The sequence below is a fragment of the Triticum aestivum genome, chromosome 7B, assembly GCF_018294505.1.
Source record: "Triticum aestivum cultivar Chinese Spring chromosome 7B, IWGSC CS RefSeq v2.1, whole genome shotgun sequence".
NCBI classification, from domain to species: Eukaryota; Viridiplantae; Streptophyta; class Magnoliopsida; order Poales; family Poaceae; genus Triticum; species Triticum aestivum.
The window spans coordinates 450254054-450280690 of record NC_057813.1 but is presented as its reverse complement, the minus strand read 5'-3'; the positions used below and the strand labels follow the sequence as shown (position 1 = coordinate 450280690).

The 26637-nt window shown below is 46.3% G+C and overlaps 1 protein-coding gene across 1 annotated transcript; it reads left to right on the top strand.

Annotated features, from left to right (window-relative positions):
* Positions 1-15188: 15188 nt before the first annotated feature.
* Positions 15189-17422, top strand: LOC123161530 (plastid division protein PDV1). Its single transcript, XM_044579344.1, has 2 exons — positions 15189-15634; positions 16735-17422. The coding sequence occupies exons 1-2, from the start codon at positions 15332-15334 to the stop codon at positions 17230-17232; spliced, it is 801 nt and encodes a 266-aa protein (XP_044435279.1). The 5' UTR covers positions 15189-15331; the 3' UTR covers positions 17233-17422.
* The last annotated feature ends 9215 nt before the right edge of the window (positions 17423-26637 follow it).

Below are 26637 nucleotides of genomic sequence, written 5' to 3'. Positions count from 1 at the left end.
ACCGCAGCCGAACCAGTGAACCCTCGTACTCCTCTCCGCGTGGGCATCCACTGCCGCGTCTTCCCCGGCTCCGCGGTGTCCCCTTCCTAGGCCTCGTCGTCATCCACCGCCGTGGTGCTCTCGGTGTGGCGTGGTCAAGGAAAAACTTCCATCGGACGTGGACTGTACGTGGAGAGGCTGGCAGCTCGGTCCACGGCCGCAGCAAGGAAGTGCCTCCTTATTACGCGGAAAATAATGATTCCTCCACCTGACAGCAGGGACCCACCGGATGGGCCACCGTATTTCATGAAAAAAATGTTGCCCCCCTGACTGTTGGGACCTACTAGCTACATCTTCGCACGCAAGGAAGTGTGTCCATATTATGGGCAAAAAAAATGATTCGCCCCCTGACTGCTGGAACCCACCAGCTACATTTTCGCACGCAAGGAAGTGCCTGACAGTCGGGACCCACCTGGTCGAAGCGTATGTAGCATTGTCATTCTGGTCGCGAACGTGTACGTACATACTGGTCGATGTAGAGGCGCGCACGTGTCATAGTAGAGGCGCGCACATAGCATGTACACATACGCACAGCGGCCAGGGTGCAAGAAAGTAAATACGACTACGTACGTACATACGGGCGGGGTCTCGAACGCCTACTCGAGCATACGTACGGCCATGGCTCGTGTACATGGCTGGGTCGAACGGAGAAACAGTATCGTCGTCGTGTTCATGGGGAGCCAACCGGCTGGGTAGGAATGGAATGCATCGTCGTGTTCATCGAGAGGGCTTGGACGGAACAGCCGATGGAAACGAGGCCTGGCGTACCGCAGAACGGAGGAAACAGCCTTGTGTTCGACCGGCCATGCTCGAAACGGGATCCTGTTCATCGGGAGGGGTCTAGCGTACCGCAAAATGGAGGAAACAGACTTGTGTTGGACCTCCTACGGTCGAAATGGGGTCCTTTTGATCGGGAGGGGTGTGGCGTACCGCAAAACGGAAGAAACGGGCTTATGTTGGAGCGCTACGGTCGAAACTGGGGTCCTGTTCATCAGGAGGGGTGTGGCGTGCCGCAAAACGGGACTCCACGGGATACTGTTCATCTCCACCATCGACCTCCTCCAGCCTCCACGGGCTACTATTCATCCACCATCGACCTCCTCCAGCCTCCACCTGTGACCGTTCATCCACGGGCTCCTGTTCATCCAGCCTCCACCGGGCGCCACTCCACCGGATACTGTTCAACCACCCCTCTCCACGGGCTCCTGTTCAACCACCCCTCCACAGGCTACTATTCATCCACCCTCCACCATCTACTGTTCATCCAGCCCACCACGGGGTCGTCCTGTTCATCCAGCCCTCCACGGGGGTCCTGTTCATCCAGCCCCAACCGGCTCGATCGATCGGGGTCCTGTTCATCCAGAGGCAACACCACGGGGTCCTGTTCATCCATCCCCATCGCTCACTATTCATCCACCCCCCCCCCCCGCAACGCTCACTGTTCATCCAGAGGCAGCATCGATCGGCTTCAGTTAGCAGTAGTAGCGAAGGAATCGCTCGATCGAGTTCAGTTAACACCCATGCATCGACCGATCGCTCGGGTTCAGTAACGCGTAGCGTGCAGTGCAATCGCTTGGGTTCAGTATAGGCGAAGGCCTCACTCGGGTTCAGTTACAACCCAATGCCTCGCACCCACGCGCGTACGTGTACGAGAGAAATGCGCATCGCTCGGCCCCGACCACTCACCGTAACCGGGAACACCCCAATATTTTCCTCGCCCTCGCTTCTACCATGGTTTTTTCCGTCATGGACGGCCCAAAGAATGTCATGCAGCTGCGTCTCCGACCCGCCCAGGACGAAAAGCCCATTTTCTGTCATGATTTTTTGTCATAGAAGTAGGATCCCACCACATCTATGATGATACCGGGCTTTGTCACAATTATCGTCATAGAAGTGTCATAAGTATGACAGAAAAAAAATTCGTTCAGCCCAAAATGTCACGGATGTGTCTTTTTTTTGTAGTGCTATCACACACACCTTGATTTGACTGGCCATTTCTGTTGTTTTGGTTAATCACAAACAGTTCATCTGAGTGGCATGTATGCCGTCTATCGCACACACCTTGGTCTGGCTGACCATTTCTATTGTGCAGGCTCATCACAAACAGTTCGTATGAATCAATTGTATGCCATGTTCCATACACACAACTCTTTTCTGAATCGTATTTGATGGATGTGCCATTGCACACAGTTCATTATATTGGTGACGGTTTTCATTCGATATTGTTTGTGATTCATACATCGCCCACGGTTTGGCTTTGGTCGAATGGCCTCATATACATGTATCGCATTAGGACCTTCCTACAGTAGTGATAACTCCTACAATTTTCAACTATTATATGTAATCTGCGCGAAGTCCTAAGGATTCGAGGTCACTCTAGGCTATAGAGAGAAAAATTCAAAACTCGGAGGCTCGGGGGGATCCAAAGAATATACATGAAACATGGAGCCCAGAACTGGAGGGTCCAAAAATTGTCTCCTGAGCACACACACAATAGGCAGTTGCCAAAACTGCTAATATTTGGTCCCGGTGTGAGATATTGTTGATAAAGCTTTATGGTAGATCGTATAATGCAAACATGAGCATAATACACAACCTTGTACTCCACTTTACCCTCTTAATAGTGTAGTTTACCTATGATCTATTAGCCAATAGTAATTAAAAAAATACATTGAGTTTTTCCTTTTTCCTTGGGGTGCGGAATAGGAAGAGGGTCTCCCACCATGATTTTATCCCTGCCTTGGGACTAATCTTCGAGAACACCTGAGTAAAGCATTAGTCCCACTAATCGTTGGTCATCAATGCCAAAACCTAATACATGGGCTAAGATATCCTTTCACATGGAGGTCTAAAAAATGCTAACCACTGAAACATGCTCAAAACAAACATATGATACATAAAACACTATTTGTCCATTGCTCTGTGATACGTCTCCAATGTATATATAATTTTTTTATTGTTTCATGCTATTATATTATCAATTCTAGATACTTTATATGCCTCTATATGCAATTTTATATCATTTTGGGGAACTAACCTATTAACCCAGTGCCTAGTGCCAATTCCTGTTTTCTGCATGTTTTTGGTTTTTTCAAGAAATCAATACCAAACAAAGTCCAAATGTGATAAAACTATACAATGATTTTTTTCTAGACCATAAGGAACCCTAGGAGCCTCAAGAGGAGACCTGGGGAGCTACGAGAGAGCCACAAGCTCACCAGGCGCTGTTGGGAAACGTAGGCAATTTCAAAAAAAATCCTACACTCATGCAAGATCTATCTAGGAGATGCATAGCAACAAGAAGGGTGGAGTGTGTCCATGTACCCTCATAGACTAAAAGCAGAAGAGTTTGTTAACGCGGTTGATGTAGTCGAACTTCTTCTCATTTCGACCGATCAAGCACGAACGTACGGCCCCTCTGAGTTCTACACACGTTTAGCTCGATGAAGTCCCTTGAACTCTTGATCCAGCAAAGTGTCAAGGGAGAGATGCGTCATTATGACGGCATGGTGACAGTGATGGTGAACTAATAGCGCAGGGCTTCGCCTAAGCACTATGTAAATATGACCGGAGGCGTAAACTATGGAGGGGGGCAGCGCACACGGCTAGGAATCAATGATCTATCTTCTAGTGGGACCCCCTCATATATATAGGTTGGAGGGGAGAAGAGGCAGCCAAGGGGGTGACCCAAGTAGGAGGAATCCTACTTGGGCGCCTCCCAATTTGGCCTCCCCCCTTCCATATTCACCCGGAGGGGGAAGGATGGAGGAGGGAGGAGAGAAGGAAGTGGGGGGGGGCCAAATCCCTCCCCTTCCTTTTTCCCTTCTCCTCTTTCATTCCCCCTTATTTCGGTCTACATGGGGCGCACCAGCCCCCTAGGGGCTGGTCTGTCCCCTTCTTGGCCCATTAGGCCCGTGTAGTTGCCGGGGGATGCCCGGAACCCCTTCCTTTGACCCGATACGTACCCGGTTACCCTCGGAACACTTCTGGTGTCCGAATATCATCGTCCTATATATGAATCTTTACCTCTCGACCATTTCGAGACTCCTCATCATGTTCGTGATCTCATGCGGGACTCTGAACAACATTCGGCCACCAAATCACATAACTCATATAATACAAAATCATCATCGAACGTTAAGCGTGCGGACCCTACGGGTTCGAGAACTATGTAGACATGACCGAGACACCTCTTCGGTCAATAACCAACAGTGGAACCTGGATGCTCATATTGGTTCTCACATACTATACGAAGATCTTTATCGGTCCTACCGTAATGACAACATACGTTATTCCCTTTGTCATCGGTATGTTACTTCCCGAGACTCAATCGTCAGTATCTTCATACCTAGTTCAATCTCGTTACTGGCAAGTCTATTTACTCATTCCGTAATACATCGTCTCACAACTAACTCATTAGCCACATTGCTTGCAAGGCTTATCATGATGTGTATTACCGAGAGTGCCCAGAGATACCTCTCCGATACTCGGAGTGACAAATCCTAATCTCGATCTATGCCAACCCAACAAATACCTTGGGAGATACCTATAGAGCATCTTTATAATCATCCAGTTACATTGTGATGTTTGATAGCACACAAGGTATTCCTCTGGTATACGACGTGCATAATCTCATAGTCGAAGGAATATGTATATGACATGAAGAAAGCAATAGCAATAAAACTTACCGATCATTATGCTAAGCTAATGGATGGGTCTTGTCCATCACATCATTCTCCTAATGATGTGATCATGTTCATCAAATGACAACATATGTCCATGGTTAGGAAACTTAACCATCTTTGATTAACAAGCTAGTCTAGTAGAGGCTTACTAGGGACACGGTGTTTTGTCTATGTATCCACACATGTATCATGTTTCCTATTAATACAATTCTAGCATTATAATAAACATTTATTGTTATATAAGGAAATCTGAAATAAAAAATTTATTATTGCCTCTAGGGTATATTTCCTTCAGTCTCCCACTTGCACTAGATTCAATAATCTAGTTCACACCGCCATGTGATTTAACACCAATAGATCACATCGTTATGTGATTAACACCCATAGTTCACATCGCCGTGTGACCAACACCCAAAGGGTTTACTAGAGTCAATAATATAGTTCACATCGCCATGTGATTAACACCCAAAGAGTACTAAGGTGTGATCATGTTTTGCTTGTGAGAGAAGTTTAGTCAACGAGTATGCCACATTCAGATCTGTATGTATTTTGAAAATTTCTATGTCTACAATGCTCTGCACGGAGCTACTTTAGCTAATTGCTCCCACTTTCAATATGTATCCAGATTGATACTCAGAGTCATCTGGATCAGTGTCAAAGCTTGCATCGACGTAACCCTTTACGACGAACTCTTTGTCACCTCCATAACCAAGAAACATTTCCTTAGTCCTCTTTAGGTACCTAAGGATAATTTTGACTGTTGTCCAGTGATCTACTCCTGGATCACTATTGTACCCCCTTGCCAAATTCATGGCAAGGTACACAATAGGTTTGGTCTACAACATGGCATACTTTATAGAACCTATGGCTGAGGCATAGGGAAATGGCTTTCATTCTCTCTCTATCTTCTGTCGTGGTCGGGTTTTGAGTCTTACTCAACTTCATACCTTACAACTCAGGCAAGAACTCCTTCTTTGACTGATCCATTTTTGAACTCCTTCAAAAACTTATCAAGGTATGTACTCATCGAAAGTTTTATCAAGCGTCTTGATCTATCTCTATAGATCTTGATACCCAATCTATAAGCAGCTTTACCGAGGTCTTTCTTTGGAAAATCTCCTTTCAAACACTCCTTTATGCTTTCCAGAAAATTCTACATCATTTCTGATCAACAATATGTCATTCACATATACTTATCAGAAATGTTGTAGTGCTCCCACTCACTTTCTTGTAAATACAGGCTTCTCCGAAAGTCTGTATAAAACTATATGCTTTGATCAACTCATCAAAACGTATATTCCAACTCCAAGATGCTTGCACTAGTCCATAGATGGATCGCTGGAGCTTGCACACTTTGTTAGCACCTTTAGGATCGACAAAACTTTCTGGTTGCATCATATACAACTCTTCTTTAAGAAATCCATTAAGGAATGCAGTTTTGACATCCATTTGCCAGATTTCATAATCATAAAATGCGGCAATTGCTAACATGATTCAGACAGACTTAAGCATCGCTACGGGTGAGAAAGTCTCATCGTAGTCAACTCCTTGAACTTGTCAAAAACCTTCTGCGACAAGTCAAGATTTATAGACAGTAACATTACCATCAGTGTCACTCTTCTTCTTGAATATCCATTTATTCTCTATGGGTCACTGATCATCGGGCAGATCCACCAAAGTCCATACTTTGTTCTCATACATGGATCCTATCTCGGATATCATGGCCTCAAGCCATTTATCGGAATCTGGGCTCGTCATAGCTTCTTCATAGTTCGTAGGTTCGTCATGGTCAAGTAACATGACCTCCAGAACAGGATTACCGTACCGCTCTAGTGCGGATCGTGCTCTGTTTGACCTCCGAGGTTCTGTGGCAACTTGATCGGTAGTTTCATGATATTTATCATTAGCTTCTTCTCCAGTTGGTGTAGGCATCACGGGAACATATTTCTCGGATGAGCTACCTTCCAAATTGAGAGCAAGTACAATTACCTCATCAAGTTCTACTTTCCTCCCACTCGCTTCTTTCGAGAGAAACTCCTTCTCTAGAAAGGTTCCATTCTTAGCAACAAAAATCTTGCCTTCAGACTTGTGGTAGAAGGTGTACCCAATTGTTTCCTTAGGGTATACTATGAAAACGCACTTCCCCGATTTGTGTTCGAGCTTATCGGGCTGAAGCCTTTTGACATAAGCATCGCATCCCCAAACTTTAATAAACGACAGTTTAGGTTTATTACCAAACCACAGTTCATACGGTATCGTCTCAATGGATTTTAAAGGTGCCCTATTTAGCGTGAATGCAGTTGTCTCTAATGCATAACCCCAAAATGATAGTGGTAAATTGGTAAGAGACATCATAGATCGCACCATATCTAATAAAGTACGGTTACGACGTTCGGACACACCATTACGCTGTGGTGTTCCAGGTGGCGTGAGTTGTGAAACTATTCCACATTGTCTTAAATGAAGGCCAAACTCGTAACTCAAATATTCACCTCCATGATCAGATCATAGAAATTTTATTTTCTTGTTATGATGATTCTCCACTTCACTCTGAAATTCTTTGAACTTTTCAAATGTTTCAGACTTGTGTTTCATTAAGTGGATATACCCATAACCGCTCAAATCATTTTTCAAGGTCAGAAAATAACAATACCCGCCACGAGCCTCAACACTCATCAGACCGCATACATCGGTATGTATTATTTCGAATAAGTCATTGGCTCGTTCCATTATTCTAGAGAACGGAGTTTTAGTCATCTCGGCCATGAGGCATGGTTCGCAAGTATCAAGTGATTCCAAAAGTCCATCTGCATGGAGTTTCTTGACCTAAATGGTAGTGCCAAAATATGTTCCACTATCATTATCAACTTTGCATCTTTTGACATCAATATTATGAATATGTGTATCACCACGATTGAGATTCAATAAACCATTAACATTGGGTGTATGATCATAAAAGGTTTTATCCATGTAAACAGAATAACAATTATTCTCTGTCTTAAATGAATAACTATATTGCAATAAACATGATCTAATCATATTCATGCTCAACGCAAACACCAAATAACATTTATTTAGGCTCCACACTAATTCCGAAAGTATAGGGAGTGTGCGACGATGATCATATCAATCTTGGAACCACTTCCAACACACAACATCACTTCACCCTCAATTAGTCTCTATTTATTCTGCAACTCCTATTTCGAGTTACTAATCTTAGCAACCGAACAGGTATCAAATACCCAGGGGCTATTACGAGCACTAGTAAGGTACACATCAATAACGTGTATATCAAATATACCTTTGTTCACTTTGCCATCCTTCTTATCCACCAAATAATTCAGGGCATTTCCGCTTCTAGTGACCATTTCCTTTGAAGTGTAAGCACTCAGTTTCAGGCTTTGGTCCAGCTTTGAGCTTCTTCACGGGAGTGACAGCTTGCTTGTCATTCTACTTGAAGTTCCCATTCTTTCCCTTTGCCCTTTTCTTGAAACTAGTGGTCTTGTCAATCATCAACACTTGATGCTCTTTTCTTGATTTCTACCTTCGTCGATATCAACACCACGAAGAGCTCGGGAATCATTTTCGTCATCCCTTGCATACTATAGTTCATCATGAAGTTCTAGTAACTTGGTGATGGTGACTACAGAACTCAATCAATCACTATTTTATCTTGAAGATTAACTCCCACTTGATTCAAGTGATTGTAGTACCCGGACATTCTGAGCACATGCTCACTGGTTGAGCTATTCTCCTTCATCTTATAGGCAAAGTAATTGTTAGAGGTCTCATACCTCTCGACTCTGGCATGAGTCTGAAATACCAATTTCAGCTCTTGGAACATCTCATATGCTCTGTGGCGTTCAAAAGGTTTTTGAAGTCCCGATTCTAAGCCGTGAAGCATGGCGCACTAAACTATCAAGTAGTCATCTTACCGAACTTGCCAAACGTTCATAACGTCTGCATCTGCTCCTGCAATAGGTTTGTCACCTAGCGGTGCAACAAGGACATAATTCTTCTGTGCAGCAATGAGGATAATCCTCATATCACTGACCCAGTCCGCATCATTGCTACTACGATCTTTCAACTTAGTTTCTCTAGGAACATATCGAAAACATAGGGGAGCTACAACGCGAGCTATTGATCTACAACATAATTTGCAAATAGTATCAAGACTAAGTTCATGATAAATTAAGTTCAATTAATCATATTACTTAAGAACTCCCACCTAGATAGACATCGCTTGAGTCATCTAAATGATCATGTGACCCAAATCAACTAAACAATGTCCGATCATCATGTGAGATGGAGTAGTCATCAATGTTGAACATATCTATGTTGATCATATCTATTATATGATTCACGTTCGACCTTTGAGTCTCCAGTGTTCTGAAGCCATGTCTGTACATGCTAGGCTCGTAAAGTTTAACTCGAGTATTCCGCATGTGCAAAACTAGCTTGTACCCGTTGTATGTGAACGTAGAGCCTATCACACCCGATCATTACGTGGTGTCTCAGCAAGAAGAATTTTGCAACGGTGCATACTCGGGGAGAACACTTATACCTTGAAATTTAGTTAAGGGATCATCTTCTAATACTACCGCCGTACTACGCAAAATAAGATGCATAAAGATAAACATCACATGCAATCAAAATATGTGACATGATATGGCCATCATCAGCTTGTGCTTTTGATCTCCATCTCCAAAGCAACGTCATGATCTCCATCCTCACCGGCTCGACACCTTGATCTCCATCGTAGCACCGTGGTCGCCTCGCCAACTATTGCTTCTACAACTATCGCTACCGCTTAGTGATAAAGTAAAGCAATTACATGGTGTTTGTATTTCATACAATAAAGCGAACTTGATAAGGCTCCTGCCAGTTGCTGATAACTTCTACAAAACATGATCATCTCATACAACAACGTATATCACATCATGTCTTGACCATATCACATCACAACATGCCCTGCAAAAATAAGTTAGACGTCCTCTACTTTGTTGTTGCAAGTTTTATGTGGCTGCTACGGGCTTCTAGCAAGAACCGTTCTTACCTACGGCACAAAACCACAACGGTGATTTATCAAGTTTGTTGTTTTAACCTTCAACAAGGACTGGCCGCGGTCAAATTCGATTCAACTGAAGTTGTAAAAATAGACACCCGCTAGCCACCTTTATGCAAAACTAGTTGCATGTCTGTCAGTGGAACCGGTCTTATGAACGTGGTCATGTAAGGTTGGTCCAAGACGCTTCATCCAACAATACCGCCGAATCAAAATAAGACATTGGTGGTAAGCAGTATGACGATCACCGCCCACAACTCCTTGTGTTCTACTCATGCATATCATCTACGCATAGACCTGGCTCTGATGCCACTGTTGGGAAACATAGCATACAATTTCAGAAAAATTCCTAAGCTCATGCAAGATCTATCTAGGAGATGCATAGCAACGAGAGGGGGAGAGTGTGTTCACGTACCCTCGTAGACCGAAAGCGGAAGCATTTGTTAATGTGGTTGATGTAGTCGAACTTCTTCTCGTTCCGACCGATCAAGCACCGAATGTACGGCACCACCGAGTTCTACACACGTTCAGCTCGATGACGTCCCTCAACCTCTTGATCCAGCAAAGTGTCGAGGGAGAGTTGCGTCAGCACGACGACTTGGTGACAGTGATGGTGAAGTGATCCATGCAGGGCTTTGCCTAAGCACTACGTGAATATGATCGGAGGCGTAAACTGTGGAGGGGGCACCGCACACAGCTAGGAATCAATGATCTATCTTCTAGCGGTGCCCCCCCCTCATATATATAGGTTGGATGGGAGAAGAGGCAGCCAAGGGGGCGCCCCATGTAGGAGGAATCCTACTTGGCCGCCTCCCAATTCGGCCTCGCCCCTTCCATATTCATCTGAAGGGGAAGGAAGGAGGAGGGAGGAGAGAAGGAAGGGTGGGGTCGAATCCCTCCCCTTCCTTTTTCCCTTCTCCTCTTTCCTTCCCCCTTATTTCGGCCTACATGGGGCGCACCAGCCCCCTAGGGGCTGGTCTGTCCCCTTCTTGGCCCATTAGGCCCGTGTAGTTGCCGGGGGATGCCCGGAACCCCTTCCTTTGACCCGATACTTACCCGGTTACCCCGAGAACACTTCCGGTGTCCGAATATCATCATCCTTTATATGAATCTTTACCTCTGGACCATTTCGAAACTCCTCATCATGTTTGTGATCTCATGCGGGACTCTGAACAACATTCGGCCACCAAATCACATAACTCATATAATACAAAATCATCATCGAACGTTAAGCGTGCGGACCCTACGGGTTCAAGAACTATGTAGACATGACCGAGACACCTCACCGGTCAATAACCAACATCGTAACCTGGATGCTCATATTGGTTCCCACATACTATACGAAGATCTTTATCGGTCGTACCGTAATGACAACATACGTTATTCCCTTTGTCATCGGTATGTTACTTGCCCGAGATTCGATCGTCGGTATCTTCATACCTAGTTCAATCTCGTTACTGGCAAGTCTCTTTACTCATTCCGTAATACATCATCTCACAACTAACTCACTAGTCACATTTCTTGCAAGGCTTATCATGATGTGTATTACCGAGAGGGCCCAGAGATACCTCTCCGATACTCGGAGTGACAAATCCTAATCTCGATCTATGCCAACACAACAAACACCTTGGGAGATACCTGTAGAGCAACTTTATAATCAGCCAGTTACATTGTGACGTTTGATAGCACACAAGGTATTCCTCCGGTATCCGGGGGTTGCGTAATCTCATAGTCGAAGGAATATGTATATGACATGAAGAAAGCAACATCAATGAAACTTAACGATCATTATGCTAAGCTAACGGATGGATCTTGTCCATCACATCATTCTCCTAATGATGTGATCTTGTTCATCAAATGACAACACATGTCCATGGTTAGGAAACTTAACCATCTTTGATTAACGAGCTAGTCTAGTAGAGGCTTACTAGGGACACGGTGTTTTGTCTATGTATCCAAACATGTATCAAGTTTCCGGTTAATACAATTCTAGCATGATAATAAACATTTATCGTGATATAAGGAAATATGAAATAACAAATTTATTATTGCCTCTAGGGCATATTTTCTTTAGGCGCGCCCCAAGGGGGGCACCCCCTGAGCTTGTGGGACCCACGGGGCTTCGATTGACCTAATTCCAACTCCATAGATTCCCATAAATCCTGAAACCAACAAAGAGCCACCAAAAACACTTTTTCTACTGCCACAAGCTTCTGTTTTTCCGTGATCCCATCTGGAAGCCTTTTACGGTACTCTGTCGGAGGGGGAATCAATCATGGAAGGCTTCTACATCAACCTTGTTGACCTCCAATGATGTGTTGAGTAGTTACCACAGACCTACGGGTCCATAGCTAGTACCTAGATGGCTTCTTCCCTCTCTTGATCTTCAACACAAAGTTCTCCATGATCTCCATGGAGTTTTATCCAACATAATCTTGTTTTGTAGTGTCTTTGTTGGGATCCGATAAATTGTGGCTTTATGATAAGATTATTCACTAAAAGTAATTGAGTCTTTTCTGAACTTTATTATGCATGACTATTATAGCTTTGTATTTCTCTTTGATCTATCCGTTTGGCTTGGCCAACTAGATTGATTTATCTTTAGTAGGAGATGTGCTTTGTAATGGGTTCAATCTTGCGATGTCCTCACCTTGTGAGAGAAGGGGTAGCGAGGCACGCATTTTTATTGTTTCCCTTAATGGTAAAACGATGTGGTTCATTCATATTGATTGAGTTTATTCTGTCTACATTATGTCATCTTGCTTCATGCATTACTCTGTTTGTTATGAAGTTGATACCATAGATGCATGCTGGATAGCGGTCGATTGGTGGAGTAATAGTAGTAGATGCAGAATTGTTTCGGTGTGCTTGTCATAGACGTAATGTCTATATACATGATCATTGACATGAATAACATCATAACTATGCGATTTTCTATCAATTACCAAATAGTAATTTGTCTACCCACTATATGCTATGTTCTAAGAGAGAAACCTCTAGTGAAAACTATGGCCCCCGGGTCTACTTTTATCATATTACAAAAACCAAAAATACCATGCTTTAATTTGTTATCTTTTATTTTGTTTTACAATTTATATATCTACCACTACCAGATTTTATCCTTGTAAGTAACGATTTCAAGGGGATTGACAACCCTCTTGCCCGCGTTGGGGCCAAGTATTTGCTCTTGTTTGTGCAATTGTTGTTCACTAGGCTTGGTGTGATTCTCCTATTGGTTCAATAACCTCGGTTCTTATTAAGGAAAATACTTATCAGCTACTATATTGCTTCACCCTTCCTCTTCGGGGAAATCCCAACGCAACTCACAAGTAGCACTCTGCACTCAAATTTGAGCATATCTTAATGTACACTATCATCGGGTTACCTCGGATCAATAATGCATCAATTCTAATCTACCCCATCCATAGAGGAACTCGTAAATTTGTTCTAGCATGTCACAGTCGATGCTAGCCAACCATCGACATGGTAACATATAATACCTAGGGTTTGGGAAGCTTTAATGCATAGCCATTCTCGAAGTGGTCAAGTTTGTCGTTGCTACCATAGGGGAAGGGGGCGAACGATTGTTGTCCTCATGATGGTGGTGCTCGAGGGATATGAGAGAGGAAGATAGAGAGCGCAAGTGGGATGGGTGTTATGCCCCCATTTTCATTTTTATTTATTGTTCTCCATGGATTTTATACAGATTGAGCATCTTTTCCTGCCTATCCTTGGTGTTTCAGAAAATGCCCAAGCCTTGCCCAAAAACCTTGATAAACCATTCTTCATCCATCAAAAGTATTATTTACCGTAAATGCCCCCACAATAATTTGAAGAATTCATTTTGTTTTCTTCCATTTACAAAGCAACTAAATTTGTTTCTACTCTAAAAAACCTCATAAATTCACATTAGCAAACACTTGCAATGTGAACCACAAATATCCAAAGCCTTGGAGCTGGTCACCACAAATTTGTAGAAACAACCTCAACCCTAGTTTTTTTCTTAAAACCCAACTCCTTTCCGCCAACTCCTTTTTAACTCAAAACTTTATGGGATGCTTACTCATCCATAGTGCCCACATCCACCAAGTTTGAGCCGCATTTCATCAAATGATAGGAGAGGAGTGACTCATTCTCGAACTACCCAGATGAGGCCATCTCTTTCCCCCTTTTATAACACTTGGCATCAACGGCAGGGTATCGCCACGAGGCTATGGCTTCAATAAGTCATCCTAACCGCTACTAGAGCCTTGAGGTTCACTGCTGCCCAACATGAAGAACAACCAAGAACAGTAGACAAAAAAGGAAGTAGATTGATTTATTTGATCATATGTCACCGTATCAGTCGGTCGCACCTCTCATCCACATATGAGGCGGTTAGACTTTATGTACAAGAAAATGACTTAAAATTCTGCTTTATCTTCAAATCTACCCTAATTCAAACACGTCAGCCTCAAACCTCCAGGTCACCTTCAAGCATGATGTTGCAAGCTTTTGGATAGCCCGGAGGTAGCCCAGAACTTCATGTACTAGTTTTCATGTGCCATTGTACGCCTTTGGATGACCTAGAGTTAGCCCGAAACCTCCAGACCGAATATTTGCGCAGGCCATTGCACGCTTCTAGATAGCCTAGAACCTCTAGGCTCCATTTCTGTATAGACCAAAAGTAGTCCTCTACACAACAAATTGTGTGTAAAAATTGCATACAACCTTGGATTGGGATGATCCCAAAAGAAAAAAAAATCACCTTCATGAGACATGCAATTTTTATAATGAACATTCTTTTCATTTGATGTATCTTGAGGACAGTTTTTATGCAGGCCAAAGTTGTCATCAATACTCTAGAGCCTTTAAATTTTTAGAGTGCATAATTGGAGTCAATTCATGTATTCTGTTATTAATTCGGAAATGAATCTCTCCACACTTTCTATACTTATAAGTTATAACCAAATTATTCAGTATACTTTCCTCACAAAAGCAAACTATTAGTAGGTATCAATTCTCCTTGAACAAATCAATATATAAAGAGTAAAGAATAGGTGGAGTAGATTACATGAATAAAGCTCGCTTTCTCGTAATCAAGTTAACTCTAAAAATACTCATGTATGTCCATTTTGTTGATGATCCCCTTTTTGCTACTCTCTCTGTTCCATATTAACTCTCGCTACTTGTACTAAATGAGCGATGTTTTGAGATTTCGCCGCTTTTTTTTTGAATGACGGATTTGCCACCTGTTACCTCAGTGGTCTGAAAGCACAAGTAAAAACTTGCATTACATTTTTGAAATGCATAATTCCTGAATGATTCCTCCCTCTCATCACAACATCATCACCACCACATGACACAAAGCAAATATAGGAATACAAAAAAGAGAGAGAAAGAAAAAGAAAAAGAAAAAGAAAAAGGTATTTTGTGTCAACACAAGGGAGGAGAAGAAAAGCTCCACCCGTCGTGCGCCGGGGTGCCCGCGTGCCTGCCTGCCTTCTTCAGCCCCCCACCCCTCTCTTCTCGCCAACGGCGACGAGCGAATCGCGTGAATGAGATGAGATGGGACTGGGAGACGCCGGCGACGGAAGCGGAGGCGGAGGCGTTGCAGGAGCGCATCTGGGACCTCCACGACAAGCTCAGCCACGCCATCCTCGCCATCTCCGCCTGCGCCGGCCTTCCGGCCTGCCGCTGCCGGGGCGCCCCCAACGGCCACGTAGTCGTCAAGGGGCTGCGGCCGCCGCAGGGGGGAGGGCACGTCGACCTTGCCGCGGCGGCGGCGGCCATGGCGGACGCGCGGGGCCTGCACGCCATCCGCGCCGCGCTCGAGGACCTCGAGGGGCACCTCCACTTCCTTCGTGTGAGTTCCCTCACCTCCTCCCCCCTCCTCGTCTTCCTCTGCGTTGAAAAAAAAAATCCGTGGCTCGTTGATGTCGCGTGCGAGAACCATCTCCAGAGAGTACGATACAGTGGATTGTTATCATGCCTTTGCTTCCTTTGCGCAATTAATCATCTCCTTTTAAGTTTGTTTGTTCTCTTCTGAGATGACTCCACCGTGCTGATCCGTGAATCCAGATTCAGATGAACAATTGTCTGTGTCATTTACATTATGAGCACGCATCTTATTCAGGCAATCTAGGTCGGCCTTCTCATTCATTATTGCTGTTCTGTGTTTTGGTCCACAGATGTTCCTTGTTTGACAGTGCGTCCATGTGGAAACCGACGATATTAAGCCACATATTTGTGAGCTGGATGCTAGCTTTGTTTTTTGTTATTCTCTGTTATGTTTCGTTATCACAAGCCTTTGTATTCTTCGTCAATTTTGTCCGCATGTGATTTGAGTGCCAGATTCACTTCTGTTGGCATGCGTCTTCCCTCCATAGTTGTAACATACACCGGGAGAATCTTATCTGTTGAATTGGGACCTCTCGTTCCCTTGTACCCAATCATGGTACGAAGACACACAATTGCCACAGGTTGTTAGCCATGTAGCTCACTGTCTTCTGGCTAATGGTAGTTATCCATGTAGCTTCTTCCTGCTCGTCCTCTTGTATAAGATATCAATAGGAACTCTTAATTGTTAAAATTGTTGCCGTGTCCCTCATTTCATTTTAAGGTATATGATGTACTCCCTCTGTAAACTAATATAAGAGCGTTTAGATCACTACTTTAGTATTCTAAACGCTCTTATATTAGTTTACGGTGGGAGTACAATTTTTTACAATACATGATTGAGTCTTAGCCGAGTGAGCTGAGAAGATAATGCTGCTTTATAAAGGAGCAATTTCAAGTGTCAATATTAGCTACCTTCTCTCTACATCTGTGAAATTAAGCACTTCTACATGATTTTGTTTGACGGGGCACTTCACCATGATCACTTATGCTAGCTAGACATCTGGCACCAAATATTCTCTGATTGAAAAACAATATGTTGCTTATTTGTGTCAAAATGGCTTGCAGGATGTTCAGTTACAACAGCGTGCCGATCAAGATGCTGCGATTGCTAGGGTGCAGCAAAGTCGCATTCTCCTTGCTGCAAGGTTGGCTGAACATAGAGGAAAGGGGCATGGAGTCATTGAGGAAGCCTTAGGTTTCGTGGGTGATGTGCATGACAAGAGCCAATTTGTCTCGCCGGAAGATGTGTATGGGACGCACAGCCAATCAGGGGAAGATGAGGAGGACCGCAGGGGGCATGGTTCAAACATGGTGGTGCGTGTGGTATCCTGCAGTTTTGCTTTAGCCAAGAACATATTAAGATTTGAGAGGATGGGTAGCGTGCTGGGTAATGCTACTGTGTTTGCAGTAAGTATGCTCACATTCTTGCAGCTTCATCAATTGGCCTCTGGTAAACAAACGCCAGCAGTCCAATATAGGAGAGCTGACAATGGTTCTCTTTCTGGAGGGTCAAGAAAAGACAGTAAAGGAAAGCAGTTGGAAGTGTTATTAGCTAGAGGTTGAGCAATCATCAGATACAGGAAGCTTTGTTCTCCTTTGAGTTTTGGTCGGTTTTGTTAGGTCACTAGGCACTAGCCATTGCATTCTTTTGGATGGGCTGGTCTACAGTCTACCTTCATCGTTAGAAGCTGTACCACACAGGATGTAAATGGTTTGAGATTAGCAATAGATGCACCGGAAGAATCTGCAAGTCGGTCCCTTTTCTTCAACTAACCAAAACAATTGTATGGTACTAGGGCAACATATCTCGTTCTGGGGCTGCGACATTTGAATCTGTTTGTTTGGTTATTACTCTACAACATCTATTGTGATGAACTTGGAGGGGATCCACAAGCCAATATTCCCTCGCCAGTCACCAGCAGCTGGGGATGCAAATCAGGCTGGACATTGCGACACTATGCTTCATTCGTTTGCCTCTCCCACTAGTGCCATGGCCCAGAGGTTCTTTGCTTGATTGATAACTTCACCCCGTGATTTGTATATAACTGAGCCAAAGTACAAGCACGCAAAAGTACAATGAGGTGCATGTGTCATAGCCTTCAAAGGGTTGAGTTGTGAATTGCTCTTTCTTGTGCCTTGTTCTTCACACCAGTTAGGCACCGCTTTTTCTTTGCATATGTTCCTCTTCTTTAGGAGATGCGAGTTAGGTTTGTTCTCTATTGCTGCTTGCAATGGTTTTACTTATCACCAGCTTGGGCCTTCTCATGTAAAGCTTGAAGGACTGCACTACAAATCTGACATCAGTTTTTTTTTTTGCCATGGCAAATCAAACGTCTTTTATGGCTATTTGTGTTTGCTGAGGATGGCAAGTTTAGTTGGCAAGCATGTCAAATCCTGCTCAGTTCGACTTTCCATGTTTAAAAATATGATGTCAGACCGTTAGCATTACCGAAGTTTGAATCAGTTTACAGTGAAATCTTTGGCGAAACGCAAGACCTGGATGCTCCTTTCATCCTCTTACTGTCTATGGTTTTGGCATCTTTGTTTAATTTCAATTTTCAAGTGACATGACAGGTCCTCTAGCAGAATCCACAGCTGGTGGCTTTGGTTCCTCCTCTTTTATGAGATCAATCATGAGGAAGATCCAGATCAGTAGTGCTATCATCTGGATGAGGGGCATTAAACCTGCCTTTTGGAAAAGGGTAGAAGCTAATCCAGTTGTGCTAATCCTGCTGCCCGTTTGATGCTGGAGTCGGCAGGCATTATCTTGCAACGGTGGATCCAGCCAGCACTCCCTGTCCTGCTCCCCTGCCGATACCATGGCCCAACACCTCATGATCATCTCTCAGTGTTGCCCATCTCTTAAAAGTAGTTAATCCTTGTGGCTGTCAGACAGCTCATGGAGGCTGTAAAAGAGTAGGCAGGTCAGGCAGACCGGTGTTCTAATCACGCCGACTTGATGCAAATCTCCTTGCTGCTTGGGGGCTGAGCACAAAAAGCAACTGCGCTCCTCAATTCTCTCTCTGATCTTTACCTTTTCCTTTCGTCGCCTTCTTTAGCTTTATCTCTCTAGAGTTTGTCTATAATCAAAACACATAACATCCGGCCCTCCGGTTCATCCTTTTCACAGTACCTACTTGCTGGATGAAGTAATGTACCCTTAAGGTTCTTAGGGAAGCCATGAAAATTGGCCCATAATGAAAATGATATCGAGTGACCAGATTTTGACGTATATATGAATATAATTTTGTTTCTGTAGTTGTGTATATTTACTACTCTTCAAGTTGACTCGATTTTGCATTAAAGTTGTAATAAAACAACGACAAGTAATATGAATAGGAGGGAATAGTTGATCCACCAACCGCCATGGCATTCATCATATCTAAGGGTTCTTTTTTCCTCACAGATCATGTAAAATGCACCGGTGCGTAGGCCCATTAGCGTAGGCCCTTCCTAATGCTTCACCTTGTACATATGCTAAGGTTGTCAACAACAACAACAACAACAACAACAACATCAAAGCCTTTAGTCCCAAACGAGTTGGGGTAGGCTGGAGGTGAAGTCCATAAGATCTCGCAACCAACTCATGGCTCTGGCACATGGATAGCAAGCTTCCACGCACCCCTGTCCATAGCTAGCTCTTTGGTGATACTCCAATCCTTCAGGCTCTCTTAACGGACTCCTCCCATGTCAAATTCAGTCTACCCCGCCCTCTCTTGACATTCTCCGCACGCTTTAGCCGTCCGCTATGCACTGGAGCTTCTGGAGGCCTGCGCTGAATATGCCCAAACCATCTTAGATGATGTTGGACAAGCTTCTCTTTAATTGGTGCTACCCCAACTCTATCTCGTGTATCATTATTCCGGACTCGATCCTTCCTCGTGTTGCCACACATCCATCTCAACATACGCATCTCCGCCACACCTAACTGTTGAACATGTCGCCTTTTAGTCGGCCAACACTCAGCGCCATACAATATTGCGGGTCGAACTGCCGTCCTGTAGAACTTACCTTTTAGCTTTTGTGGCACTCTCTTGTCACAGAGAATGCCAGAAGCTTGGCGTCAGTTTATCCATCCGGCTTTGATTCGATGGTTCACATCTTCATCAATACCCCCATCCTCCTGCAGCATTGACCCCAAATACCGAAAGGTGTCCTTCTGAGGTACCATCTGGCCAATTAAGCAAAAAAAATATGATGTGACATGTTATTTAAGAAGAGAGAGTAGTATGGTGATCTCAGGAAAAAACGGTGCTAAGCGCGTGTACCTAGGTGGAAACACAAATCTGAGTCTATACCTAATTAAATGAAGGGTGCTTGACAACCAAAAGCTAAGCACCAATGCATTAGGGAGTCTAGTTGCTAAGCTTTTTTAATACACTTAGCACCTCATCTAAGGCTGCTGCCAATGCATGGGTGCTTAGATGAGGTGCTAAGCACGGTAAATAGCTTAGCACTATACTCCCCAATGCATAGGTGCTTAGCTTATCGTTGCTAAGCTTGCTTCATTTAATGATTTAGCAACTAAAGCTCTTCATGTATTGGTGGGCTTCCTTCCTTTAAATGTTTTTCCTAGGTTCACGCGCTTACCATTGTTTCTTCCTAGGGTCACCACACTCATCTCTCTCCTCTTAAATAACTTGCCACATCAGATTTTTTTGCCTACGTCGAAGGCTTAGCACCTGTATAAAGTGGAGCATCGGGAGGGGCCTAAGCACTCATGCATTGAAAGAGGTCTTGCATGAGGTGCTAAGCACATTAAAAAGTTTAGCAACTATAAAGTCCTCAATGCGTGGTGCTTAACTTGTTGTAACTAAGCATCCTTTATTTAATGATTTTACAACTAAAGTTCTTCATGCATTGATTGACTAATTCCATTTAAATGTTTTTTCTAGGTTCATGCGCTTGGCATTGTTTCTTTCTTGGGGTCATCACTCTCATCTCTCTCCTTTTAATTACATTGTAACATCAGATTTTTTGCCTACATAGCAGTCTTAGCACCTGTACAAAAGTGGAGCAAGGATATCTTCCACATAAATAAAGCAATAAATAAACTAGAGAAAAATCTAGGGCAACTTGAAGGCCGATCATCAAAGGAACAACATCAAATATATGCGGAAATGTTTGGACGTGTTTGCGGATAACGGGTGAAGCGCCAAGCATCCAACCGAAATCATCAAATAGAAGCGGACACCGAATTTTCATTGATTTCGGAATAATTTTTACTCCCCCCGTTCCTAAATATTTGTCTTTCTAGACATTTCAAATGGACTACAATATACGAATGTATTTAGACATATTTTAGAGTGTATATTCACTCATTTTGCTTCGTATGTAGTCACTTGTTGCGATCTCTAGAAAGACAAATATTTGGCAACGAAGGGAGTAGATAAAAAAAATCCTACCCTACTCGCCTCCCTTAGAGGTGAGGTCGATGGTCCGTGCGGGATGGATCGGCCTCGTGGTCATTGTTGGTTGGCATAAACGAGGGGGTGTAGACGACATATGTCTCTAGCATCATCGTCATACTGCTCCGGCGCGTCATCGTCCTCCACCTCCAGCCCATCAAAGAGTCGGTTGTGCTCCGCCTCGTTGACGTGGAGCTGCCAATGCTCGCAGCGGATGGTGCAGACACTAAGCATGGATGTGAGCACCGCCAATTCACATCGACAATGCCCGTGTCCACCCCATGGCTGCGACGACAACGTCAGGCGGACGCTCCGCCTCCAGCTGCTCCTTTGCAGTAGATGCTCCTCTAGGAGCAACATATTATACTGCGGTTCCACATGTAGTAGTCTGAATACGGACACCGGCTACTAATCTGCGGGCACCTGCTCCTCCTTTGTTAGCACCATTTTGCAGTGTTGCTCCACCTGCAACGAGTTGAACCCGGTTACCAGCGGCTCCTCCACCAGCATGAGCGCCTGCTCCTCATCCGCCAACTCCATTGTGATCGCGGTCATGACCATGGGATCACCATCCTCCTCCTTCATCTCTGTATGATTGCACAATGTATTGCTCTTCGTGCATAGGCACGTATATATGATGTACAAAGGTGGGCCATGGACCTCAACTATACAAGAAACTAGGAGGCGGGCCCAGTACACAATATGCACATAACACATATACTCACCCCCCGCCCCCCCCCCCCCCCCCCCCCCCCCCCCCCCCGCGCAGTCGAAGCGGCACCGCGGCTAACGCAAAGACTAGACCGGAACTCCTCAAAGGACGCCGTAGGCAAGCCCTTGGTCATGATATCGGCAAATTGTTGGGAAGTAGGGACATGTAAAACACGAATATGGCCAAGGGCCACCTGTTCCCGAACAAAATGAATATCCAACTCAATATGCTTGGTCCGTCGATGATGCACCGGGTTAGCGGAGAGGTAGACCGCCGAGACATTGTCGCAATAGACCACTGTGGCACGGTCAATAGGGCAAGAGAGCTCATGAAGCAGCTGGCAAAGCCACAAACACTCGGCGATGGCGTTGGCCACCACACGATACTCAGCCTCAGCACTGGAACGAGAGACCGTAGGCTGCCGCTTGGACGACCACGAGATAAGTGAGGGTCCAAGGTAGACACAATAGCCCGAAGTGTAGCGACGAGTGTCAGGGCAGCCCGCCTAGTCTGCATCGGAGTAGGCGGTGAGAGCGGTGTTGGCAGAGATGTGAAGCGTGACGCCAAGATCCATAGTGCCACAGATATAGCGGAGAATCCGCTTGATGGCAGCCCAGTGAACGTCTCGAGGAGCATGCATATGAAGACACACATGCTGCACGGCATACTGGATCTCTGGTCAAGTTAGAGTGAGGTACTGGAGAGCACCAACGATAGACCGATAGAAAGCAGCATTCAAAGCAGGAGAACCATCTGTGGCAGAAAGCTTGGCCTTCGTATCAATAGGCGTAGCAGCAGGCTTGCAGTTAAGCATGCTGGCGCGCTCCAAGAGCTCATGAGCGTACTTCTGCTGATGAAGGAAGAAGCCATCCGGACGGCGCACCACCTCGACACTGAGGAAATAGTGCAAAGGACCCAAGTCTTTAATGGCGAACTCAGCGCGAAGATGAGCCGTGAGATGACTGAGGAGACTAGCCGTACATGCCGTCAGGATGATATCGTCGACATAAAGCAGCAAGTAGGCCGTGTCAGAGCCCTGATGATAGACGAAGAGCGAAGCGTCCGAGCGGGTAGAGCGGAACCCAAGCTGGTGGAGAAACGTCGTGATGCGCTGGTACCAAGCGCGCGGAGCCTGCTTGAGTCCATACAAGGACCACGAAAGCAGGCACACACGGTCGGGAAGTGTTGGGTCAACAAACCCGGTGGGTTGCTGGCAGAAGACCTACTCCTCAAGGTGACCATGGAGGAAGGCGTTGGAGACGTCTATCTGGTGCACCAGCCAAGCACGGGAGACCGCAAGGTGGAGAACCGTGCGTATCGTGTCGGGCTTGACGACCGGAGCAAAGGTGTTGGTGAAGTCGATGCCAGCACGCTGTCGGAAGCCACGGATGACCCAACGCGCTTTGTAGCGATCAAGGGTACCATCAGGACGGAGCTTGTGTTTAAAGACCCACTTCCCGGTAATCACGTTGGCGTGCCGGGGACGGGGAACAAGCTGACACGTCCGGTTGCGCAACAGGGCGTCAAACTCCTCTTGCATCGCAGCCATCCAGAGCGGGCCATGAAGAGCGGCTCGAACGAAGGACGGCAACGGAGACGACTCAGAGGTGGACGCCGCATGGACATAGTCACCCGAGGCGTAGCGCAAGCTCAGACGAAAAACGCCCGTACGGGCGCGTGTGATCGGACCGGCCACAGGCGACGGGAGGGGGGGGAGGGAGGGGGGGGGCGCCGAGGGGGCCGCGGGCGCCAATGTTGGGGGCACCGCATGCGGGGGCGCGCCTCAAAGCTAGAGGGCGGGCCAAGAGAGGCGCGTGAATGCCCTGGGAGAGGCGTCGAGGAGCCCGCATCACTGGTGGCGGGAGGAACAGCTGGGGGTACCTGCTGAAACAGAAACACATGCTCATCAAAGTAAATGTGCCGGGAAGTGAACACACGATGGGAGACGGATTGTAGCACTGATATCCCTTGGAGTTGGAGGGGTAGCCGATGAAAATGCAAGTGACATAACGAGGTGCGAGTTTGTGAGGAGCGGAGTCGGCAGTGCTAGGATAGCAAAGGCACCCGAAGATATGCAAGCCATCATAAGATGGGGGCGTACCGAAGAGAAGATGGTGAGGTGCATAGTTCCATTGTGGACGGCAGGGGCGAAGGTTAAGGAGAACTGAAGCAGTAGCGAGTGCGTCCGGCCAGAAACGAGGCGGCACATTAGTATGGAACAGGAGCGTGCGAACGCAGACGTTTAGAGTGCGAAGGACGCGTTCGGCTCGACCGTTCTACTGTGAAGTATAGGGGCATGTGACATGAAAAATTGTGCCATGGTGTGACAGAAAAGTGCGGAAAGCAAGGTTGTCAAACAAGGATGGGGCGCCCAAACTGCGTGCTGACATAGGAGTAAAAAGCCATCAAAGTGGAGAGTGCATCCGACTTTTGTCGTAAAGGAAACATCCACACATAGTGAGAATAATCATCAAGGATAACCATATAATATAAGTAGCTTGAGTTACTAGGAACCGGAGAGGTCCACACATCGCTATGAATCAACTGAAAAAGGAAAAGAAGCTATGGTGGTGGAGTTATTAAACGGGATGCGAACATGTTTGCCGACACGACAGGCATGATAGGTGTGAACCTCTATCTTATTACAACTAAAACTGAAACTCCTAAGAATATGACGAAGTGTGACGGGGTTGGGATGACCCAAACGAGCGTGCTAGAGATCGACGCCGGCAGAGAGAGCAACCGGTGCGGTGGTGGAGGAGGAGGACGGAAGCACCGGATAGAGCTCGTCGAGGTTGTCACATTGGTGAAGTACCATCCTGGTTCGAGCGTCTTTGACACAAAAACCAAGTCATCAAATTCAACAGTAACAGGATTTTCACAACCTAAACAACGAACGGAAACAAGGTTCTTAATAAGATGAGGTGACATAAGTATGTTAGACAAAGTAATAGGCATGGAATTAGAAGGAAAATAAGTGTGCCTGACATGTGTAATAGGAAGTGTGGAACCGTCACCGACAATGATGCGGCGATCGGTGGTGATGGGAGTGAAGGAGGCAAGATTACCAGGATGAGCAAACATGTGAGCCGTAGCCCTGGTGTCCATGTACCAATCACCGCCTCCAGTGTAGTTGTTCGGCGTACGCGCTATGTCCAGCGCGGCAAGAAGCGCCGGATCCCAAGGTGCCAGAGGCAAGGCCGACGAGGGCGGTGGCGGGGCCGCGGGGAGACCGTAGGTGCTGCTCAGCTGGTGGGTATCCTCCGTATGGCTGCGGAGCCGCGTAGTACGCCTGATGCGCCGGCGGACGCAGCACGGGAAGGGTCGGTGCAGGAGCCCGTGGAACCGCCATGGTGCAGGCATGAACAACACCGATCCCTGGGTTGTAGCCGGAGGCCCACAAAGGGGGCACCTAGAGCTACTACTGCTGCTGCTGACGGGGCTGGCCGGTGCCCTGCGGCTGCTGCTGCTGACCGCTGTGACGGCCCCCACTGCGCCGGCCCTCACGGCACCGTTCGGCGGGAGGGGCGGGCGGTCCATAGGGCAGCGGAAGCAGCCCCGGTAGTTGGGGCACCGGGTGATGAAGTCATGTACCTAGGGTAGGGTCATGGACCTGTCCAAGGTACCCTCCCCGAGGACATCTTTTAGAAGAAGCCGTCTTCCAGTCGACCAAGAGGGACTCCACTCGACAGACTAGAAGACACTCGATGAACCTGAAGACACTCGACCATGAAGACTCACTCGACCACCAGGAGTTCAAGATCTACTCCGTATCCAAACGGTCTATAATTAAGTAGTCTTTATGGTCATGATGACACTTTATGTAAGGCGTTACCAGTAACGCTAGACCTTAATGTACTTTAACCCTCCGCTACGTGGGCTGGCTGGGGTCTTGGCATCCTCTATATAAGCCACCCCCTCCACTGGCAGAAGGGTTCGCACCCCTGTAACTCTCACACATATAATCCAGTCGACCGCCTCCGGGCTCCAAGACATAGGGCTGTTACTTCCTCCGAGAAGGGCCTGAACTCGTAAAACACTTGTGTGCACAACTACTCCATAGCTAGGATCTTGCCTCTCCTTAGTACCCCCCTACACTACTGTCAGACTTAGAACCACGACAGTTGGCGCCCACCATGGGGCAGGTGTCTTAGCGCCTTATTGGAGAAGTTGCAATCTTTTCGATTGCCATCATCATGGTTTCCGGTGGAGTTTTGGTTGAGGGCCGCGAGATCCGTCTCGGCGCGCTCACATTCATCGCCGACGACTCTGCCTGGCTACAGGAGGCTCCCGGTCCGCGGAGCTATGCACTTTTGAGCATGCGTCCACGGCGTCCTTCTACGGCAACCGTCGACCTAGTATTGGTCGGTTTTCGTGTCATCCTCCCTCCCTGCTTCCCGCCGGCGTAAGCGCTCCGCTCGGTCGAGGCTTCAGCGGTGGGTGAGACACGCGGTGGCTCGCCAGTCGACCACCGCCCAAGTCGCGGCAATCGAGCCCGACGAATCTCTCTACGGCCTGTTCGACCTGTCGACTGGCTCCGCAGAGACTGCATCTGAGTGCGACAGCAGTGATCCAGCGGTGGAGGTCCTGATGGTCAATGGACCGCACGCTCCCCCCAGCTTTCCTGGCGCCGAGGGAGGCAACGACGGAGGCGATCTGTCGCACGACCACGGGGAATATCTCCCTGAGCCCCTCAATTCACAGCAGAGGGAAGAGCTTCGCCGCCGGAACATGGATGCGCTTCACACTCCGATCGTTGGAGAAACCCCTGAGGCTCGCGCCTTAGAGGACGCGCGCTTGGCCAACCTGGCTGAGCGCACTCGACTGGAGAACCTTCAGCGGGCACTC

Bases quoted from the DNA above. Each gene is read 5' to 3' on its own strand.
- LOC123161530 (XM_044579344.1), top strand. From the start codon at position 15,332: ATGAGATGGGACTGGGAGACGCCGGCGACGGAAGCGGAGGCGGAGGCG. The intron at 15,635-16,734 runs GTGAGTTCCCTC...AATGGCTTGCAG, and splicing joins GGCACCTCCACTTCCTTCGT to GATGTTCAGTTACAACAGCG.